This window comes from Fundulus heteroclitus, chromosome 7 (genome assembly GCF_011125445.2).
Source record: "Fundulus heteroclitus isolate FHET01 chromosome 7, MU-UCD_Fhet_4.1, whole genome shotgun sequence".
NCBI lineage: Eukaryota > Metazoa > Chordata > Actinopteri > Cyprinodontiformes > Fundulidae > Fundulus > Fundulus heteroclitus.
The window spans coordinates 25,268,492-25,291,817 of NC_046367.1; the positions used below are offsets into that span (position 1 = coordinate 25,268,492).

Sequence of the window (23,326 nt, forward strand, 5' to 3'; positions counted from 1 at the left end):
TCCCACATGTCGCCCCGCAAGGTTTGCAGCCACCAGGTGCTGCTCCGCAAACTTCCACCGCCTCGCAAATCAGCCGCAGCAGCAGCAGCATCCGTGTATCAACACGTATCTGTCAGACAAATGATCCACCCTCTCCGTGTTCTCTAGACAAATACTCTCCCACCCTCTTGCTGTCTCTCAGCCTTTTGATTCATCTAACTGTCTCCACGTATCGCCGCGTCTCTGCCGGATGCCTTGAGTTTTAGGCAAATTACAGGCTCGACGTAGCGGCAGCCGAGATTTGGAGGGGATAGGAAAGACTCAACTTAACGGAAGGAGTTGCCTCTGTCTGACGCTACCTACGTAATCCTCTTAATGTCAGTGGGAGTAGTTAACAGGATGTACTTCCAAACTACTCATCATCACAATTCCAGCAGAATAATCTCCCCGGACGTAAAAGCAAGGTGCAAAAAAATTATGCAAAGGACGTTCTTTTAATTTTACTCGTGATTTAGTGTAGTGTGCCTGGCAAAAAATATTCAAAGACCTTGAAGTTTTTCACATTATGACAGCTGCAAACGGTAGTGCATAATTGCAGAGTGCAATTGTTTACATGAAGGAAAAATCATTTTTCCACATTAAAATCTGAAAGGTGTGCTGGAGTGGGCTTTTGTCTTATTCCCCCCTTTTTCTAAGACCCCAAAATGAAGTCCATTCCAACCAAGTAAAATCATTGCTCCGTGAAGGTCCCAGAGACCTGGACCATTATTGAAGAAGCGACACACCAGACAGTTAAGCAATGTGGAAGTTTGAGGAGAAGTTTAATGATGAACTAGTTTCTAAAACATTATTTCGAGCTATGACCATCTCACAGAGCACCTTTCAGTCCATCGTTCAGAAATGGAAAGAGTATGGAACAACTACAAACCTACAGAGACATGGATGTCCTCTTAAACTGGCACAACTATCCCACTGTAACTCTGGAGGAGCTGCAGAAGCTCAGAGCTCAAGCAGGAGAATCCCAGAGCAACTTTTAGTCGTTAACTTCACAAATCTGGCCTTGATGGAAGAGTACCAGGAACACAGCAACTACTGAGGGAAACAAATGAGAGGCCTAGTTTAAACAAGTCCCTCATAGGGGTTACAGAAGGTACGTGTAAGTAGGTGCTCTAATCAGATCACACACTAAAATATTAGATTTTGCCTATATCTTACATACACTCAACTTGTAGCACTGAATACATCTCCAGGGTGATTCATGGTGCTGGCAGCATCATGGTGTGGCCAATGCTTTGCTTTAATTGTGAAGCAGGTCAGAGTTGATGAGAAGCTGAAAACAGGGCACTCCTGAATCAAGACTTGACATTGGGGCCAAGGTTCACCTTCCATCTGGGTAGAAACCCTAAACATGCAGCCAGCGGCACAACTGAATGGCTTATAGCACTGAGTAGGTTAGCTTCAGGATGCCATTACATATAGCATAACAGGCTAGTAAAATACACGGTTTATTAGGGCTGGACGATAATTTAATAACAATATATATCGATCAATACACGTATGGTTCAATATAAAAAACAGGGGTCAATAAAAACTTAAATAAAAGGACAGTGCATTCAAGCCTATCATGTAGGTTAATACTACAGTCATTACATCCTCCCAACCAATTACAAACTGAGGAAAGCTCCATCTGCCTTCAGAGAGTTCAGAGAGCACGTGTCCTTTTTTCTTTTTTAACACTTGCAGTTTCGTAAAACGTTGGTTGAATAAAGGGTTGAGTTTGAATCCAATTATTTAAAAATAGGTCATTAAGCAACAGCATTAAATGGCTAGGGCTGCACTTAAAATTAATATTTTTTATATATATCATCGATCATCGATCAATATGATTTCTATTTTATTGATGCTTTTTTTTTCTATATTGTCCAGTCCTACGCTTTATCATTTTTATTTTTAAAAGAATGAGTACACCTTGTATCCTGTTGCTTCCTCTTCGCAATAAAATGCTGTTTTGTGTTGGTTTATTGTGTGAAATCCTAATAAAATACACTGAAGTTTGTGGTTGCAAAGTGACAAATTGTGAGAAACTTAAAAGGCTTTCCACTACTTTTTTTGTGATGCTCTACACTCAAAGTATTTTTTTCACACCAAAAACCTATTAGGTTTGTTTAGATTTGCTGATGCAAAGGACAAAGCTCTAAATGACCTTCATTTCCATAAATTAACTGTTGTTTGCTTTTTTTTTTTTCTTGTTCGTGTTTCGAAAATGTAAGTATATGCTATTGATTCTGCTGGGCCACAGGTGTGAATTAAATTTTTTGTAGATTTTGACAAATGTTCCATTTCAGAAAAGTTCAGCGATTTCTCCTCCACACAGAGCATTTCTTCTGAAGTCAAAGTTCGAAAACAAATCCCTGTCAAGCCAGATGATTGATTTCAGTGTGAAAAATTGCTTGTAAGTAACAACATCCTCTGCTTGCGTTAGTGAAAACAGATGCAGGAAATGCCCTCTTTCAGCAATATCTGCTACATTTGATCAGTTTGTCCTCTAATTTAAAGCACATGAGTTGGTGCTTTAGGACCTATGTCCAAAATGACAAAATCCTTCCTTGAGAAGTTCTGGAAATCCTCTTCAGGGTCCGATATCTTTGCAGACCAAAGTCTGCATTTATGCCTGGTTTTGTGTGCATGTTTCTGTGTGTGTGTGTGTGTGTGTGTGTGTGTGTGTGTGTGTGTGTATGTGTGTGTGTGTGTGTGTGTGTGTGTGTGTGTGTATGAGAAGAGATGGAGGTAAAGAGAGGGGTCTGGGTTGCACATGCTTCATTTAGACATCAAAGGCCTTTGCTGATGATTTTTCCTTATAAACTATGCCTTTTGGTGCCTCTGCTCGGTCCATCTGAATAAACAAAGCCCAAATGGTTCGTCTGGGAATAGTCAGGTGATTGCAGCACGTGATATTTGAAGTAAATCGATATATCTCTAATTTATTCCACTAAAAAATCCCTTTCAGCGTCTCTTTTATGTTGTTTCTGAGGAACATTTTGCTTTTTCAAGAGATTTCAAAGTGGTATTTGGAGATGTAACGGAGCTCATCTGCTGCTCTTTGAAAATGAAAGAGGTACCTATCACAAAAATAATCTCAACCCCTTTTTTTATCTCAAGGAGCAAACATGTAGAATATGTAAGTCTTTCACTGCGTGGAGCAAACTCAGCTTGGCTCTCTTTTGATATGGAGAAATCAATATTGCATGAAATGTGCTGCCTCTGTATTCCCAGCTGACTATTATTCCTTCCCACCCAAAACAGCAGATATTACCCACCATCATTTAGCAAACCCCCGACGTGAGCCACCGCCTGACCCCTTCCTTGCCTCGCCTGCCAATGTCCGGGCAGGACTCCCATGCCAAAGGCCTGTTGGCAGCCTCCGGGGCTGTAATATATCTGCTGGAGCAGCATTCCTCTGGGGCAGGCCTGGATCAAATGGCAATGATTTCCCAAACAGAGGCAAAGAGATGGGAGGCCTGACCCATCCTCTGATCTGCACCGCACTCTAATCGCTGCAGGTCAGAAAGGATAAATTGTGAGGATGAACTTCAGACCTGATCAGCAGTGGGAGATGCAGTGGCAGAGCATCCACTTATTAAATCATCTTGTAGTTTTTTTCTACTTTTAAATACAGTTCAGCTGTGAATTTTAAATATTTTATCTAGTTTATGTTTTAAAATATACAATCAATTACATTTAATTGTCACCATGCTAACATGGCTTTCAAAACCTAATGTGAATTGTTATTATGAGGTAAGTGCCCGCTAAACCAGCACCGTGTAAGTTTTGAACCAAGTAAAAGCTTAATTTGAGATATATTAAATGATTTTTCAGATCACTATGCAGCACCTGGTATGTATTGATGCTCCATGTGGGCTGCCCTTCTCAAAAACCTGCCTATATAACTTGAAGGGGTCAGATCCATCACTGAATGTCATGTGACCTAGAACGTCACTCTAAGGCTACGTTCACACTGCAGCCTGAAGTGACCCAATTCCGATTTTTTTGCCCATATGCGACCTGTATCTGATCTTTTTATGACAGTCTGAACAACACAGATCAGATTTTTTTCAAATGGGACCCAGGCCGCTTGAATATGTGGTCCTGAATGCGATACGTATCTGATCTTTTCAAATGCGACCTGTGTCTGTACGGCCGGGTCGCATTTATCCGACCTGTACGTCATTGATACTCGACAAACGTCACTATTCTGCGTTCTGCTATGCAGAAGCGGGAAGAAAGACGACACCCATAGCGGACTACAATGAGAAGAGCAGTCAATGGAGAGAAAGCTCCGGTTAGAAAATAAATTAATGACTGCAAAATGCGCGCCAGCATTATAATCCATGTTTACTTCAGTAAACACTGAGGACACTTGCTAGGTGTGACGTCATCGCGTCCTCGAGTGCGCATGCGGGACACTTAGGTTGAACGCATTCAGTTCACAAAGGAGATCACAAGTCGCATATATTTGGAAATGTTAACGACCACTCAAAAAAATCCGATTTCAAAAAAAAATCGGAATTGAGCATTAAGACCTGCAGTGTGAACGTAGCCTAAGTCACATGACCAGTTCTAGGTAACGGCAGTCTAAGCTCAGACTGCAGTAACAACAAAACAAACCAGATATGGCACTTACCTGATCAAATATATGTAGGATTTAATCTAGGTGAATGTGGCCTTTACTGTAAAAGTAACTCGATGACTTCTCAATCTGTTGGTCCAAAGTGGTCTACTATCAGATTCCAAAACACGGAGGGAGACTGTTTAATTTTGCGACAGTGCAGTGTTGCCAGTGGTCTTCAGGAGCGCTAAACCTGGAAGTTACATGTCTAGTGCCCCTATTAGCTAAAAGTTATATTGTGCTGCTTTAAAGACCATTTGAATTTTTCAGATTTTGGCAATAGGCTAGTTTTCATGTGGTTCCAGGCAGGCTCATGGTTTGACATTGAAAATGACAGGAAATAAAAGGTATATTATACCAATGATTGAAGACAGAAACTTGACCTAACAGAACCTCTTAGACATAACAAATAATTGTAAAACAAAGCAAAAGCTTTAGAAAAAAGATTTTACAGATTTTATGTTATATATATTCTATGTGTTAAATATATTGTACAATAGGAAGAAAAATCTTTATTTACAACCTTTCCCCAACAGTTTGTACAGAAGTTGTATATTCCTGTGTACTGTCAGTCCTTTCCAGTGTGGTCCCTGTCCCAGTGCGTCTTTTCTGTGAACTATAGCAACTGGCCATATTTAATTTTTTTCATACGGAGTTTGAATGTGTTGCATCCAAAATGTCCTTTGCATTTACAATACTGCAAACACTGACATTAGAATAAAAATTTCAGTTCCATATTGTGCAAATCCTATCCAGAATAACACTAAGATGTTGAAATGCAATTCTAACATGAATGCGCTCTAATAGAAATCAAGTATGTTCATAAATAAATAACACAGTTTATCTCCTGTTTTTTGTTTGTTTGTTTTTTTATTTTTGTATTCAATAAAAGGCAAGATTAAAAAAGTTTATCCAGTACATAATTCAAGGGTTGCTGTGGGAACTGAAGATGCTTCTTGCTTGTATAAATGTCACTGTGTCGTCTGCATACAAACTAATCTTTATAACTGTAATACAGGTTAGATACTGATGGTAAAGTTGATCAGTCTCTCTAGGCATCTGATTGTTAAAATGTTATATATCTAGCAAAGACAAACACCTAGATAGAAACAAAATACTTGTCACAGAGTTTGCATCATAAGATAATCTTGAGCCCAAGATTTGGCACCAAGGTAACCAAAGGCTGAAATACAATTTTTTACAAGACCAAAAAATGATAAAGATCTATTTGTTTTGTTGCTATTTGATCTGACACAGTGTCTTTTATTTTCAAAACTATTAGCTCTATGGAATCTGCCATGATAGTTTGAGAAAAAAAAGGAATCTACATGCTTAGATTTAGGATTGATGCATTTCAGGCAAAGTTTCAGTTTTGTTATACCAATGCAGAATGGTGGGAGGTTTTCTGTACCACATCCATGACTCATATCAACCAACAACTCTAATGTATGCACATAATGACATTGCCCATATTTATTAGTATAAAATCAACTCCATCAGTGCATGATGACCACATGCATGGTCATCTATAAGTCATGAAAGGGACTCAAGAAGAATCCTACTAAATTCAGGTCAGCCAAGTTTAGAACTATTTAGACCTGCCACTATATAAATAAACTAGGCCAGTTCATAGTCTGTCATATGTTTACAAACATGCTGCTGGTTCCACAGGTTCTTGAGCCGATTGAGAATTATTTTTCGCTCTCATATGCTAATGTCTATAGGCACTCTATTAGTTTTTCAGGGAATGCTTGTTTGGACATCCCGGCAAATTGTACAGTGTTTTACCTTGAAGATTCTTATTTTTGTCAATGATTTTTTTGTGCACTTTAACTTCTGTTGGAATGTTTTTCTAATACATTAATGTGATTAAAATGCACATTAATTTACATTATCTGTAAAGTGGCTGCTATCTGTCTTTTTTGACGCACACATTTAAATCCTATCAGATGCTGAGGACTATTTTCACACTTCTCAAGAAGTGTTGTCAGTGCATGCAACTATTTATATATTATATCTTGTTTGTGTCTCTGCTCTGTGTGAATCCTTGTGAATTCCTTACCAGCGTCTCCCCAAAATGTAATTATGGTGACATAATGATAATAAAGATTCTTGATTAAACCTCTTAATCGCAAAACCTGCAAGAAGCAGTGGGTAAACAGCAGATTTGATGTTGTCACCAATTGTTTTGTTGTGAAATATTTATTAGCACAGAAATATCACAACTGCACAGGTAGCATACTATTGACTGGGATTCTCTGAGCTCCTGCGAACGATCCATTCTTTTAAAAATGCTTGTAGAAGCTGGCTGCATGCCTAGGTGCTGGATTTTATACACCTGTGGCCATGAAAGTTGTAGTAGCCTGAATTTAATGATTGCTAAAATGTTGCATGCATTGATTTTTATTTTTTATTTTATTTTTTTTTTGGGGGGGGGGGGGTATTTCTTTTCTTGTATCATCAGAAGATCAGAATTGGATTAGTTTTTAATTAGATCTAAATATACAATGCCTTGCAAATGTATTAACATCCCTCTGACTTTTTCACATTAAATTTTAGCCTGTTACAATCTCATATATATATATATATATATATATATATATATATATATATATATATATATATATATATATATATTGTTGTTGTTGTTGTTGTTTTTGGCATTTTATGACATACACCAATACAGTGGTGCATACTTGTAAAGTGGAAGGAAAAAAAATATGGGTTTATATGCAGCCCTTTGACTCTGATAACCCTAAATAAAATTTCAGTGCAACCACCTGCCTACAGAAGTCCTTGTTCAGTAAATAGTCCACTTATTTGTAATTTAATAGATTCAGGAGACGTTCCTGGTCAAAAAAAACGACTTGATGTGAAAAAGTTAGGTTGTATGAATACTTTGGCAAGTCACTGAAGGTGCTATTGATGCAACCAAATGTATTTTTAGGAAGTATAAACCTCTTTCCACCCCTAAGCATTTTTCCCCTGCATTTATGAAAATTCTCTAAGTATCCTCAAATACTCATGGGTAACAAGGATTCACACAGTGGGCAGTTAACGCCTCCAAGGCATGGATAGATAACATTCACGGTAGAAGTTAGCCAGTATCTCCAAACTGACAGGAACTTTTGCTAGGTGTGACTTTGGTAAACTCGCGCTGGTTTGAATAACATCAAGAAAGCCGAGGGAAGATTGAAGGGGTGGAGGGGGACCCTGCTCTTTGATCTGTAGGATTGAGATGTGATGAGGCCTGTTCAAAGTGAGCACAAAGTAGTGTTAGGATGGAAAGAGCAAATGCTGCTTTAGTCAAGGTAGACATACAGAGTTGGAAGGAGATGATGAAGAAAATGTCGTGTCTTAACCGCAACCAAAAGGAGATGAAACGTTATCGGGCATTAAATATAGATGCTGTCTCGTGTCTCGGATTTTGTAATGTGTGATTTTTTTTCAATCTAGGTTGGGCAAGGGTGGTAAGCCATAATCAAAACCATCCATCCATTTTAAATACCTGCTTGAAGATGTGCAGGGTTGTGGAGCGTGTTAGTACTTATCTCCACTGGTCACTGTGGGACAGGCTGGGTGAATCCAGGAAAGGTCTCCTATTCAATACAGGGCAAGTTAATGGATATTTTAACAAAAGTAAAATGTCCAGTAGTTTTACCAACAGTAAATAATACTTAATATTAATACTTAAATTGTAAGCTATTTAACAATCTGAAGTTATTTCTTTACCTTACCAATAAAGGATTCCTACCACATGTTAAGTAAATGTCCTTATGTTTCTCAGGGCCACGGTTCATTATCACCCAGAAATACCTTCACTTGAGATACAGATTAGAAGTCACTAGAAACTAATAAGGTAATCAACAGGGCGACTCATATTGCTAATGTTAGTTTGCACCACAACAATGAGCAAAGCCCACAGACTCACAACTGGGCAGATGTAAGTGTGAATGTTCACATATGCCATTAAAATCTGTCATTAGGCACCGAGCTCAGTATCTGACTCTGTTGCTGGTAAACACTTAGCCAAGCCAAACCAGTCAGGCGAGCAGCTGAGCAACAAACATTAGCACAAATTGCTACTAAATTCTGTCACCTTAACTTCTCACAATTATTTCAAGCATTTTGACTGCTAAACTAATCCAGATAAAACTGTCTGGTGACCATCCCCAAATGTGCTTTAAGTGAAATTAAGCTCCGTCCATGTCAACAACACTCACCTGTATTCAGAGACACCTATACCTATACACTTGATGCCCAGAACTTGATGATTTGTTTTGTTGTTGTTGTTGTTAAGGTATAATGTACAAACTGATGCCAAAAATGACAGAGGAAGGCAGGAGCAATAAAAAGGGCAGAGAGAGGGAGAGGAGAGAGACACAAAGAAAACACATAGATAAAAATGACAAAACCCGACAAAAAGCTGCTACAAATTTGTCCTCTTACAGCCACCATGAGGAAACTGGGGAAGGACAATAACTAACACCTAAAAAGAGACAAAACTAAACAAAAGCAAGCAGTGAGGACCACGAGACCCAGTAAAGCAGCAGCTCCACAGAGGCCAGGCAGCCTACCACAGGAGAGCAACGCCATTTATTGGTGCATGTCGGAAGGGGAAGATAGGGGCAAAAAGCGGTCTAATCATCCTGCCGTGTGATCCAAGCTTTATTCAACAGCTTATGATTTGAATGAATTACTCTTTTCTAGGGCTCTGTAGTTATTCAGGCTTAGCAATTAGCACCGTTGCATCAAAGGTGCATAAAAACCTGCATAATGCCACCCTATGAAGTCTAGAGTTGGAAACCCCTGATCCTGGGTTGTTGTCTTGCTAGAAGAGGTAGAATCACTCCAGTCTCAAGTCTTTTGCAGCTTCTTCCAGGAATACACAGCATTTAGCTCCATCCATCAGCTTTGACCACATTTCCTTGTCTTTCAAGAAGAAAAACATCTGCCCCGTATGATGCTGCCACCACCATGCTTAGCCTATGTTAGACATGCAGAGTTAGTTGTCTGTCACTTATTGCTTTGCATGTTTAGTCTAGATCAAAGTTACAACACTGCTGGCAGATTTATTATTTTTTTAATAATAATAATAATAATAATAACATCCAGCATGTTCCTTCAGACTGGATGTAATATCAAGGTTTTAGAGTGACCAAGTCCCAATTTAAATCTGATAGAGGGTCTGTGGAGGGAGCTAAAAATTAGGGTGATTGCAGGAAGACCTTCCAGTCCCAAAGACTTAGAGCTCGCTACCAAGATAAATCATCAAAATAGCAGAGAAAACATGCAAGAAGGTGCGTCCAAATTATATAAAGGTCATTTATTACTTTAATGCCAATAAAGGTTTTTTTTCAGTACTTGTTGAAAAGGTCAGGAATACTTTACATGTCATTTTGATCAGAAATTAAATAAAAGCAATTTCATTTCATTTTTTAAACCAGTAGTCCCTTTTCTTTGGTTCATTATCATTCGGGAAATTCTTGTCTCATATCAGAAACAATTATCTCCTGAGCCGTGGATCTCTGTGGCTCCTCCAGAGTAACTGTCAGTTTATGTGGACTGCCATGTTGTACCAGGTTCGTAGTTGCAACATGCTCGCTCCAGTTTGACGTGACGATTGATTGAACTTGACTGAGCGGTGTGAAGTATATCGTTTTCTAACCTAACCCTGATTTAAACTTCTCCACAACTTTATCCCTGACATGTCTCCTGTGTTCCTTGGTCTTCAGGATGCTGTTTGTTCTCTAATGTCCTCTAACAAAGCTCTAAGGTCATCATAGCACAGCACTATGTAATGCTTTCTTTCCACTTTATCTTTATGGACTCAGTAAAACAGATTGAAGTTTGCATTTGTAACAAAGACAAAATGTAAAGTTATGGATACTTTTCTAAGCCACTGAACCTCTGTATTAATCTCTTCCGGAGTGGTCACAACTTTTGTGACAATATTTGTGTCTGCTTTGTAAATGGCACGTAATCGATCATTATTTTTTTAGTAAAAATCAGCTCTGTGTTATTGGTTCATCTGATTAATCTGTGCTGCAGAGTTTCTCCTCTGAATGCTTCCTCTGCAGCAGCGTGAAAAATGCCAACCCATCCGGCTGTGCACCTGTTAGGAGAGATATAATTCTGAGTGATTTATATGTGTGCATCTTTGTAAAATTAAGCTGTTATTGAGTCATCGCATCAACGAAATCACATGATTGCATTTAAGTGAATTTTTAAAGCATTTCAGTTGCTTTTTCAGTCACGCAGATTAAGAGTCGAGGGCAGATTCTGCTTACTGCTGCTGTCGTCACCGTTGGTATCGTGCTTGTTGTTGTTGTTGTTGTTGCTCAGCCTACTTGGATCGCTGCCCTCATTTCTTTCCTCTGTTTCAGGTTCGGTGACGAAGCCGCAGCAGAGGACATCTCGTCGCCGTGGCCAGGAGCCCAAGCTGCTCAACAGCCCCGAAGACAGCCTGTACTACAACCAGCTAAATGTGAGTTCAAAGTGCCGATAAAGGCCTTTGTCTGAGTTTGGTTCCACATGATAATACAATTAAACCTACCTGTGCCAGACCCTGGAGCCCCACCCCCACGCTCCTCTGCCTCTTGTCTTGAGCGTGTGCTTATGCTCTTTATCTGTTGCTTTCATGTCAGGATGTCTGCCTTCACGGTGAATAATTGATGTGGTTTATCAAAGCCGAGCAAGATGCATGCTTCATCAGACTCACTTGAGCCCTTTGATCAGAAAAAAATTATGCTGTGACTTCTGATATTATCAGCATCTGCTCGCATTCAACACAAAATCACTTTGAATTAAAAATTAATGACTCTCTGCTCATCTTTTGACTGTGTGCTCTTGGCCCTTTCCTCAGAGAACTCTGGATCACCAGGGGAGCAAGAGGAAGCCGAGAAAACTTGGGTAAATAACTGCTTTCCTACTTACAGCGACTCTAAACAGAGCAGGCCCGTTGTGGGATAGGGAAATCCAGAAATGGAGTTGTTTTCTTATAATGTAAATGGAGGGCTGAAAATAACAGGCTTTTTATGGGAGGAGGCTCTGCGTCATGACAGAGGGGGCTGCACATTAGGCTTTTGTCAGAATCTTAATTTAAATAATTAAAGGCCCGACTCTATAAATCACACCAAGTAAACACCTGACTGTATCCCTGCTGCGTCTGCAAATATTGTCCCCTTTTCTTCGTGAAATCCATCCAAGTTTTCTACTCTTGTCTTCTCTCACATCGCAGTCAAATCAAAGTGTTGGACGGAGAGGACGAGTACTACAAATTACTGTCGACCGTGGAGTCGATCCCCGAGGAAGAGCACGCGAGTGAACCCCCTCCCGCCCTTTCCAACGGGGCCCCTGTCAGTCAGCACTGAAGCTCTGCATCCGTGTCAGCCGGTAAGAAAGACGCGTCGGACACAGAGACAGACAGACACTCCAAAGGAAAGCTCCTCTGAGTTGGGAGCGCTTTGGTGGAAAGAACGAGCAGAAGTGGTGCACGGCGAACAATATGCGCAGACCGTACGCCCCTGTCTGTTAATCCAAATGGTTCAGAGTCTGTGAGAGTAGTTTACTAACCTTTTATTGCAATATTGTAAAGATGCACTGATCTCTGGATAATGTGAACCTTTGACCTGCCAATACAGATTTAAGATGATTTTGTTTTCTTTTTAAAAATATAACGCCTTCCTTCTGTGATTGGTCGTTAATTTTTTTCCTTTCAGAGCAAAGGCTATAAAATAAAAAAAATAAAAGGCTGTGGATATTACCATTTTAGCCTCTCTACAGCATCTTATGTTGATGATTAGTATAGTTAACATGGACACCATTACAAAAACATCCCTCTCAATGTGTTTTCTCTTGACAATATAGATCCTTACCCTAACACAGATATTTCCAAAAAGGTGCCAACATTTTCCTGTACACCTTGTTCCATGACAGAGGTCGTAAGTTGCCAACTCTTTAGTAAAGTTGCTAAAGGAGATGAAATAGATTCATTAAGTTATTTTGTGGACTTGGGCATGTCCATCTTATTATAATGGATGCCATGAGACAGAGGAATAACCTTATTTGGGAGTAGATTTACCCACCCTAAATACATTTACATCTAAAAATTCCCATTTTTTGTTGATCTTTGTTTTTATCTTTTTAAAAAAAAAAAAAAATGTCCATGATCGTTTATTTTTCTAATTAATTGCATTCGACGTCTGTCTGAACGGTTCCAGACCCCAAAGAGACCCCAATGCGCAGGTAACAGAAGACAGCACTGTTTACGGAAGTAATGGCGAATGGTATTTTTACTAGCGTTCAATATATCTTCTTAAACAAAAGCATAGTAGTGGATACCACCGACTCTGTATTATTATGAAGTTGTTAAAGGTGCATAATCCAAGTTTTGAAGTAAATCTTTTCCACATACATGCCCTTACAATTGCCCGACGTGTAAAATTAGTTAATCTCTATTTATCGGAGCTGCCTCTGTAGGCTAGATATTCATTCACTTCGTGAGAGAGTGATGCAGGCCAAATCCTCTGGGCATGTGAGTGCGTGTGATGTGCTACGTGCTCTCGTTCACCTGGCTACTTTGTTGAGTCTCCACCATAATCAATGAGAACACAGGCTAACTTCAATATTTATAGCTTTCTTACCTCAAAAGACATTACACCTCTAAACGAAAGACCAGTGCAGCTACAGCGGCAGATGCTTTTCCTCTTCTCCCATGCACATGCATGTCATTTCAACTTGTCACAAGAGGGGGCGAACATTTGCATAAATCCTGAACTTGCACTATTCTATTTTAAACAATGGGAGCCAATGATATTAAGATCACATCATAAAAAGATGAAGAAAGGTAAGCAGAAAACAGCACAGATATTAACATGTCATTTGTGAAGCAGTGACTGCTACTGCTATAGAGAGGTCTGTGTGGATGTGTAGTGGAAACCAGGACAGTGACAATAAAGACGGATGAAATACGACATGACCGTTCAGACTGCAGACGCTTTGAAAACTATCGGATATGTATTGATTAAGTACCACATTTTGGGGGGAGGGGGTGAAAAGATTGAAATTGGGCTGTTCAAACTACCATGAAAAATATTTAGATTTAACGTTTTAATTTAAAAATTTTATATGAGAGGAACTCTATTTCTAAAAAAAGGGATTCCCTTGCATTTTGATCAGTCGGTGGATACCTGTCCCATTTCCTATCAGAAAAAAAGAAAATGTGTCGGTTTAATGAAAATATTGTTACATGCAAAACTGTCAGGGATATGAATAAGTTTATGCTTAACTGTAGGTTTTAAGCTTTTCTTGTTTTGTTTTTCATCTTAGGCTACGTTCACACTGCAGGGAAATAGGACATGAATCCGATCTTTTTGCTTAAATGTGACCCATATCTGTCTTTTTCATGGCAGTGTGAACAGCCCAATTACGATCTTTTCACCCCCAAAAAATCAAATTTGTGCCACTTCCATATGTGGTGCTATTTCCGATATGTATCGGATGTTTTTCAAAGCGTCCACAGGCTGAACGGTCGTGTTAAGTTTTATCTGTCTTTTACGTCACTCTCCTGGCTCCAGCTATACATCCACATACAGCAGTACCAGCCACGGCTCCATAAAAGACCGTTGTTATTAGCTGTGCTGCTTTCTTCTTCCCTTTCTTCATCTTGCTATGATAATATTGCCCGCTCCCACTGCTCAACAGCATTCTAATAAGAGAGAGACGCCTGTTGGTATACGCATTTATAAAATGTTTTCGTTTTTTTAATGAAACTTTATTGAACACTTCTAGAAACAATTACATTCACCATTACTTCCGTAAACAGCGCACTACTGTGTAACGTCTCCTTCTGTTATCTGCGGGTTGCTTTGCGGTCTTGAACCGTTCAGACAGCAGTATAATGGTGGACGCATTTAACAGTTGCATGAACGACCAGCCCAAAAAAATCAGATTTCAGCAAGAAATTGTAATTGAGCTTCAAGACCTGTAGTGTGAACTTAGCTTAAGTCTTCTTGAGTCTGATTTGGTTTTAACCCTATAGTCCTCTTAGGAGCTTACAACAACTCAGCTAACATTCACTTTGCACACGTATGGCTGATTTGCAGTCCTGACAAGGAGGTCTGACCATCTCCTGCTCTGACTGCAGCTGCCCGAAGACTGGGCCACTGTGATTGCTTGGAAATTGGTCTACGGCAACACCTGCTGCTCATTAAAAACAGTGCCAGTGATTCATACTTTCACATTAGCCTCCAATAACACCAGAAATGTTTGATGGATTTGACATTAGTAGCTTATTTTGAAAAATAGTCACTACAGGGGTCTGGATACTTGCTAAATATAGCAAAAAAGTCCCTAAATTGACAAAACTGGCTTAAGAAGATAAAACAGTGCAACTTTGCCAAATTTATTTCAGCCTGTAATCTGCTTTAAGTCTTGTCCTCTTGCAGCTTGAATGAAATGCAGATTTATATCCACGTGTCATAGAAAATATTTTCTTTTAATAATTCTTACATTTTGTGTTCTTTAGCTTCATTTAAAAAATCACTCTGATTGTGAAAATTGTCAAATTTTGATGTTTATCCCACAGTACACATGCTTCCATGTCATAGTGTGTTGTTAGCACAACCTCTGCTCAGTTATGGTGTGTTCACTGACCAGAAAATAAATTGCAATTTGAGATTTTGAAAAGCCAGACACTGGTCAGGACTGGTCAAGCTAAAATCAACCGGTTTTGGTCACTGGCCAAATTTTACTACACGTTGGCTTGATAATTGGCTTTAGGATGGTGAGACATGCTCACACAAAGTTCTTAGCTTTTATTTGCTTTTTCCACAAGACTAAATCAATTGATTATGGTTTTATTAATCAATAAAATCCTGCCATATGTTTCAAATGTAGCTCAGGTTACAGATTGCTGTGAAACTTTACAGATGTTCTTTTATGAAACGCGCTAATCATAATAGACATAACAAAAGGAAAACATCATCATGTGGCGCTGAAGGAGAGGTGTACACCTCAAAAATATGTTGCATTAATAAAACACTTTAAGTAGAGCCCCATATGGCTTAAATTAACAGTTAACGTCTTTGTTATCTGTTTACCCCCTCATAACTTTTTTTGATAGATTCATGAATATGTAATATTTGAAAAATAACTCCAAACATCTGTGGTAAAAATCTCTTCATCTGTTTGAATCAAAACATTTCCTAAAACAGCAAAGCCATGTGGTTTACATCTTTAACAGACCCATTTTAGAGCTCTGCTTTAGATTTCCAATGAGAAGCCCCTCATACTGCAGGCACCAAACCTCCAGCCTAAGCAGTGTTAACATGAAATTGAAACATCTACCTATTTCCGAGCCTCGCGTCTCCTGTCTAACACTGATCCAAAGACAAATCCCCGCAAAACCCAGAACTCTTTCCACGAGTTTCCCCTCTGTGAGTTGCCTTTAGTTAGAGGGGCTTTGTGCTGTCTGGGAGCAGAGAATCACCAAACGGAGCTTCAGAGAGGCTGAGCTAGACCTCACTTTGAATTTCAGCCTAAATACAGAAAAAAAATCTTTTAAGATGTGAAGTGTCGGAAATGCAGGGCTGGCGAGTTGATTTGCGGAGCTTTTTTTCTTTTCAATTTGCATATCATTTACTGCATCTCCCTTTGTTGACACCCGAGGGCCTGAGAGGAGATTTTGATCTTAATAGGAAGAGTAGGGTGGTATGAGTGAGGATCTCATCCTCCTTATGCTCAGCGGGAAAAACATTAGAGCTCTGCCTTGATAGCAAGACTGGCTTTACTTTGGTAGGATTTACAGGAATCCTGGTGAGTTTAAAGAAGCCCAAAGTGTTTGGTGTTGAGAGGGTTGGACGCAGGTTAAAACATGAGGACATTACAGCCTAACTTTATGTGCATTTAACTATTTTTACCATGGGAACTGCAAGGTCCAATGGAGTGGAAGGAGTTAAAACTTTTTGCAAGTTAAAATTAGGATGGTAGACGGTTGTGACTCCACCAGTTTTGTGGTTGCGACCCTGTAATTTGCCAACCGTAACTGTGCTGTTTGTTGTTTTGTGAGGCCACAAATTTTCGTAAGGGGAACTCAGATAGGTTTATACATCTCTTTTATGATGAAGTAATCGCACATATTAGTACGGGAAGTGGGCATGGGCTGGCAAGAGGTTCTCACAGAGTCACTGAGTAAAAATAACATGGTTTTACTGTATTTGCAGAAAGGCTGATATGAGCTGGTTAATCAGCTTGGCTGTCATGATACATCCAGCTCAGAACACGTTACCATACAGAGTGTTGCATTGGCAAGTTTTAGACAAGGCATGTGTTTAGGAATATTTAAGAGAATTTTTATTTTATTTATTTTTTGGGCAAATTAAGGTCTCACAATTCTAAAAGTGAATCCAAAGAAATTATAATCAGTGTAAAACCGTGAATAGACAGTGGTATTTATTTGCTCTAGTGCCATCTACTATCAGCAATAACGGCCAAAAACAATACATTTTCCCTGTTTTTCATTTTCAAACATTAAAAGGTATATTCTCAATTAGCAACACATTTTACAGTAGTATGTATCCCACTGTTTAAACCAAACACAAAACAGAAGAAGTGTTAATAAATTGTTAATACCGGCAACTTTCATCGCAGTTTATATGTGTGCAGCCCCCGTTCTCCCCGTTCTTTGGGGAGCTCCAACTTTCTCAGTCGCTGTTCTGATTTCAGATGTTTGATGTTTTTTCAAATGTGAAATTTTTGGTTATAAAGTGTAGCGGCTGCTGGGAGGAAGGATCTGCGATAACGCTCCTTTGTGCACCAAGGATGAAGCAGCCTGCAACGGCTTCACCATGGGGTGGGAGACATTGTCCAACAGTGATGTTATTTTACCAGGGTCCTTCTGTCTCCCACCACCTGCACTGGGTCAAGGGAGCATCCTAGGAAAGAGGCAGTCTTGCTGATGAGCTTATCTAACTGCTTCCTCTTAGCTGTAGATAAGCTGCTTCTGCAACAAGCCACACCACAGAAGATGGCTGATGCCAAAACAGAGTCAACATCTGCATCCAAAATGTTGCAGTTATAGCTTCTAGCTCCTGTTCCTTGACCTTTCATGGGATCAGCAGTAGGCACTGTTATCGTGGATACATTCATGAATAGGTTTTGTTTTTGGCAGGAAATGGTGTATTCACATTATGTACAAAATAAATTATGTGTACAACATACGAATAATCAGAGTTTTAATTTTCAAGGTAGATAGATAGATAGATAGATAGATAGATAGATAGATAGATAGATAGATAGATAGATAGATAGATAGATAGATGGATGGATAGATGGATAGATAGATAGATAGATAGATAGATAGATAGATAGATAGATAGATAGATAGATAGATAGATAGATAGATAGATAGATAGATAGATAGATGGATGGATAGATGGATAGATAGATAGATAGATAGATAGATAGATAGATAGATAGATAGATAGATAGATAGATAGATAGATAGATAGATAGATAGATAGATGGATATTATCACAGCTAGTGATTTTATTGCTTATTTTAAATAAAAAGTTTACCATTGCACTGTTACACTATCTAGCAGATCTTATTTGCTGTGGACAAAAAAGGGTGAAATGGTCAAAGGTCTCTTATCAATATGGATCACCAACAAGTCATATAATATGTAAAAAAGTAAAAGGCGCTACAAAGGCTGCTACATACTCCAAGAACACCAAGACAATTTGTCTCGCTCCCAGACCAAATTAGGTCATTTTGGTCTCCCAGCCAGTCTTGGAGGGTCTCCCTGCTTGTTCTCGACACAACGTCAGAGCAAAGCCTTTTTATCAAGGGGTGTCAGACTACAGTGCTGTGATTAGAGAGGATTTAGATGGCCATGTTTAGGTTGGAGAAGTGGAAATTTTTTACACAATGTTCCAACTCTGGTCACTTAAGTGGTTGAACATGCTAATTCTGCTCACTTGCAGCATTTACTGTATAAATTATCCTAGTGGGGTAGTCACCATACATGCCCAGTGTTCGCAGTCTTTCCAAATATATCCAGAGCACGCTGTGACCTATTGTCTGCTCCTCAATTTTCAGCTCTCTGCCAGCTCCATGCTTGGCTCTCCGTGCCTTGCTCGTCCAGTCGATCTTCAGTGATGTGGGGCTGACTTCTGCAGCTGAGCATCTCATGCAGCATGAATAGACAGAGCCAAAACAAACTTTTTTTGTGTTCTTCCCACCCCGACTACAACATTAAAAAAATGTATTTGTTCTCATGGAGTATGTAACAAGCTACAAGTGTGCACTCTCATCTCTTCAGACATTGTCGTTAATTTCTGTGACGGGGGCTGTGCTTATAAATCATGCCACACAAAGGATTGTGGGATTCCTTATAGCTCCTTAGCAACGGTAAGGGACTTTTTGAGGTTCCTATGCTAAATTAACTACGATAGGAAGCATACAGGCTTCTTTTCCTACCTCCTTCCTTACTGACTGCACTATTCGGACAGCACTTATCATGGCGACCGCTGACACACATCCGGTTTGGCTGAAGTGTCCTCACCAATTGGATGTTTTCAGATGCAGCCATGGTCTTTAGGGAGCCCCTGTTAAAATCATGAGCATTCTTACACCTTTATAATTCTGAGTTATGTTCAGCAATGCGTTCATTTCAATTATTGTTCCTTTTCTGCAGCCGTAACTTAAGCTGGAGTTAAGTTTAATAATTTGCTGATCAAAAAGAAAAAAATTATAAGTAATAGTAATATCTAAACACTTCATCGTATTTCTCCAAATCAGCAAATTTAAGTGCTTCTGTTACATAGTGTGATGTTCAGTGACATAGGAAAAGTGGGAAGCTGAATTTGTGATGATCTATCGGAATAATTATGAAAACTGCTCCATAATGGTTTATAAGTAAGGCATAAACGACTATTAAAGAGATGTCTCACTTCTAATAAGACATTATTTAATGACTTTTTCAAACATTAATGATCTAGAAATTGCTATTTTAACGTGAACCTGCATAATTAAATTCATGTCTGTGTGGTTTATCATCAAATTTAAGGCTGCAGAAATTCAAAGGGTAATACAGCAGAATACTGTCAGTGTTATAATGTGGTGTCACAGTTGGTTCAGACGCATTTCACCTCCGGTACTAGCCACAGATCGCAGAATAATTAAAATCCTCATTGTGCATTACTCTCTTGCTGGGATAGTTGGTTCCTCTGAAGAGCAGTCTGAAATAGGTCACCCCAGCACCCTGTAGTGCGTCATAAAAGTACACTGAATCAATTAAGTGTGATCACGCTCCCTTGATTATTTCGGCCCTGTTTTACCACAGAGAGGAATTTCAAATAGGCTCACTAGTTTGAATAACAAGGTTGGACTGTGGTGACAAATGGTGCCAGAGAGGGTGTTTCTTTCCCCTGTTTTTTTCTCTGCCAAATTAACTCCCCTGGCTGATTGCCTGCTTTAGCATATGAGAGGAGGTGAGCAGAGGTGTGTGCATAATTGCCTCCGATGGCTGATTATGTGCTGCAAAAAGGCAAATGTTATGAAATGCTGACCTAACGAGCAGAAGCTCCTGGTTGCTGTGGAGGTGTGCAGACAGCAGGACACTGAGGGACAGTTATAAAGGGGCTTCTTAGGCCCTTACACCGGCGTTTTCTTGGGTACATTCCTGCAAATCCAGCTCAGTCTTGTTTTTAGCCTCATTAAAATCTGACAACATCTGGTGTGCGGGATGGAGCTCCTTTAATGTGGCTAACGTTACTCCTGGTGTTATTTTTTTTATTTATTTTTTTGCCATTTTAGCTTTTTACCTTGTGGGCTGTGAGCACATTCATTAAAGATGCATCCAAACTGCGTTATCCAGAGTTTTTTTTAAACCACATTTTATGGAAATCGCTCAAGCTGCAGCCTCCACGAGTGATAAAAAGCTTTTATTTTCTAAAGAAGCGTGCTTACCTTTTTCACCTAATAGTGATGTCTCACTTCAAAGAGAGAGCACGATTAGGCCAACATTGTCCTGTTTCTATATACTCAGAGTTCAAAGGGAGAGTTTTACGTGCAGCCTCTTCGAATCCTCCGGTTTACGTGCTTTTCATACTCACATGTGTCTGATTTTTCTCACACTGGAGTTATTTTTTACACTCTCATGATTGCAAACAGTGTCTTGCTGAAGCTCTCCTACCACAGGAACTTTTCCTACATGTTGTCATTTTACACCACAAACTTCCACATATATTTGTGGGTAACTTTATGTGACCAAACACAAAGTGGCTTATAATAATGGAAGCAAAAATAATAATTCGTTTTCTACATTTTCTACTAATAAAAATCTCAAAAGTGTGGCGTGCATAGCTATCCAGCCACCCAGAGACAGTACTGGAAGTCTCGGGGTAAATCATCGGTGAACACTGATTTTAATTCATGACGGTTGTCTCTGTGGTCTCAAGTCTCTGCAACCTCTCGCATATTTTCTTTCCTAATTGCTCTGAGAAGCATCCCTAGAGCAGGATGCTACCACCACCATGTTTCACAATGGGGTTAGTGTGTTCAGGGTGAAGCTCAGTGTTTGTTTTCCACAACATATATTGCTTTACATGTAAGACCAAAAGCTGAATCTTTCTTTTGTGGCTACCTTACAGTGATTGTTTTGCTCTTGCCTTTCTTCTGAAAAGGCCAGATTTCTACAGTCGGGTTATTTCACCTGAGCTGTGGATCTCTGCAGCTCTTCCAGAGTTACCAGGGTTCTTTTGGCTGCTTTTCTGATTAAAGCTCTCCTTAACCTACCTTTTAGTTTATACTAGGTTTGCTTTTATCCTATTTAACAACTTTATCCATGACCGGTCTGGCAATTTCGTGCACTGGGTTGTCTTTGTAGGTCTCAGAGTACATGGGTTTGCATGCACAAATGTATGCTACACTGTACGCTGCAAACATTTTTATTGAAAATGATAAATTCTGCTCCTTCTACTTCAAATGTTTGTGGTACCTTGTGCTGTTCCTTCAAATGAAATCACAATTAAATGCATTTTAGTTTCAGGTTGTAATGGGATAAAGTGTAAAAACATTCAAGGGGTGTAACTATGCTTGCAAAGCACAGTATGTATTTATTGTAAAGAATAAACAGACGTTTTTTTTTTTTTTTACACTTTACCTTGCAGACATCAATTAAAGTCAACATTTGCCACACTCTGTCGCCTAATGATCTAACAGCGTAACATGCGTCACCGTTAATCAAATGTCAGATGTATGTTGGCGGCTCTCAGTAAAAGAGACGTACCCTAAAGACGGCATTAATAAAGAAACTGGTTGAGCCTGGTTGAGACACAAAGACAAAGAGGAAGGGAGGAAGAAAGAGATAAAAGAGTCTGTTGAGTACATACATCAAAGCTCTCTTAATGACCAGGGATGCCATTAGGGTTACAGTGGCTTTTGTTTCAGCTTTCTCTCACCTGCAGTGTGTTGAGGACGCACTATGCGCTGTTTTGTTGTTACAATTTGCATGAATACAAAATGCATTTGTGCAGGGATAAGAGTTGCTTCCCGGCTGCTAGTCTTAGAGGTGACCGAATGTTTTAGCCAGAATTACAGCCTCCTTTACATTTGTAAAACAGACCTGGAACCTCCTCCCACTTAAAAAAAAAAAGGATAAAGTGAAACAAAAGGTTCACTTAGAAAACTTTGAAACAGCACATTGAGTCTGTGTTGCTGTGTCTCGCGAAACGTTTTGTCTCCAAGTTTTCTCTGTGCCTCCGGTGCTGGAATTGGTTTTGACAAATCAGAGCGTGAAATTAAAATGAGCCTCTCTCGGTTTGTATAAGGGGTGGGGGCGCTAGCAGACTTGGCATGGCTGAAGGTGTGACCCTGTTTTGTTTTGCCCCAGCTTTGCTGTCCCAGGTGGTGGGACCAGCTGCCGTTGAATAAACGCTGGACCGGTAACAGTGTGAGAATTACCACGGCCTTGTTTCAGTTTGGGAGGCATCACAGAGAGCTTGTCACTTTTTGGCCACTGCCAGCAGAGAAGCAGGAAATTTCACCTGGTGTGCAACCGAACTTCGTTTACAGTCGAGGTTACGCATAGGGTGCAGATTTTATATTTATCCTATTTGTTTTCCTGCCATCTTCTTTCTTTGCATGAGCCTGTGCATCTCAGTAAATGTGAATATCGTCAGAAGTGTCTATGGAGAAACTCACATATAGATTCATTACCCACAAAGTCGAGTTGTTTGTTTTTATTAACTTTGGTGATTAACCCTCAAAAAAGACTTTTTCATACAGAAATGCCAAAAATATAGTCTGGATGATCATGAGTTAGACCCGCTCTCCCAGCAACTCTAGAAATGGCCTCAAGTGCCCATTACAATAGAAGCTGACTGTTCACAGAAGTTGATATCCAAGCATATTAATAGAAGGTTGAGTGGAAGGAAAAACTCTAGTAGAAAACTGCAACTTTGATAGGATTGTAGCTTTAGGGGAGATTTAGAAGGTGTTGACTGCAGCTGTAGTCAATGCTTTAGGAGCCATCTCACACAGATGTGTCAAGGAAATGAGCTACAACCGTCACGTTGGTTTAAGCCTCTGCTGAAACAGAGACAAATGTCAGAAGCATGTTACCGGGATGAAGGAGGACAGGGACTGTTGCTCAGTGGCCTAGAGTACATTTGTTCA

The 23,326-nt window shown here is 39.6% G+C and overlaps 1 protein-coding gene across 1 annotated transcript in view; it reads left to right on the forward strand.

The window, feature by feature from the left end:
- The window catches only part of myo3b (myosin IIIB), a 116,666-nt gene that overhangs the window by 89,756 nt on the left and 3,584 nt on the right, over positions 1-23,326 (forward strand). Inside the window, exons 33-35 of the mRNA XM_036139273.1 lie at positions 11,032-11,132; positions 11,511-11,557; positions 11,886-12,040. Coding sequence (XP_035995166.1) covers positions 11,032-11,132; positions 11,511-11,557; positions 11,886-12,018 — 281 coding nt within the window. The 3' untranslated portion in view covers positions 12,019-12,040. The remainder of the gene's footprint in view (positions 1-11,031; positions 11,133-11,510; positions 11,558-11,885; positions 12,041-23,326) is intronic.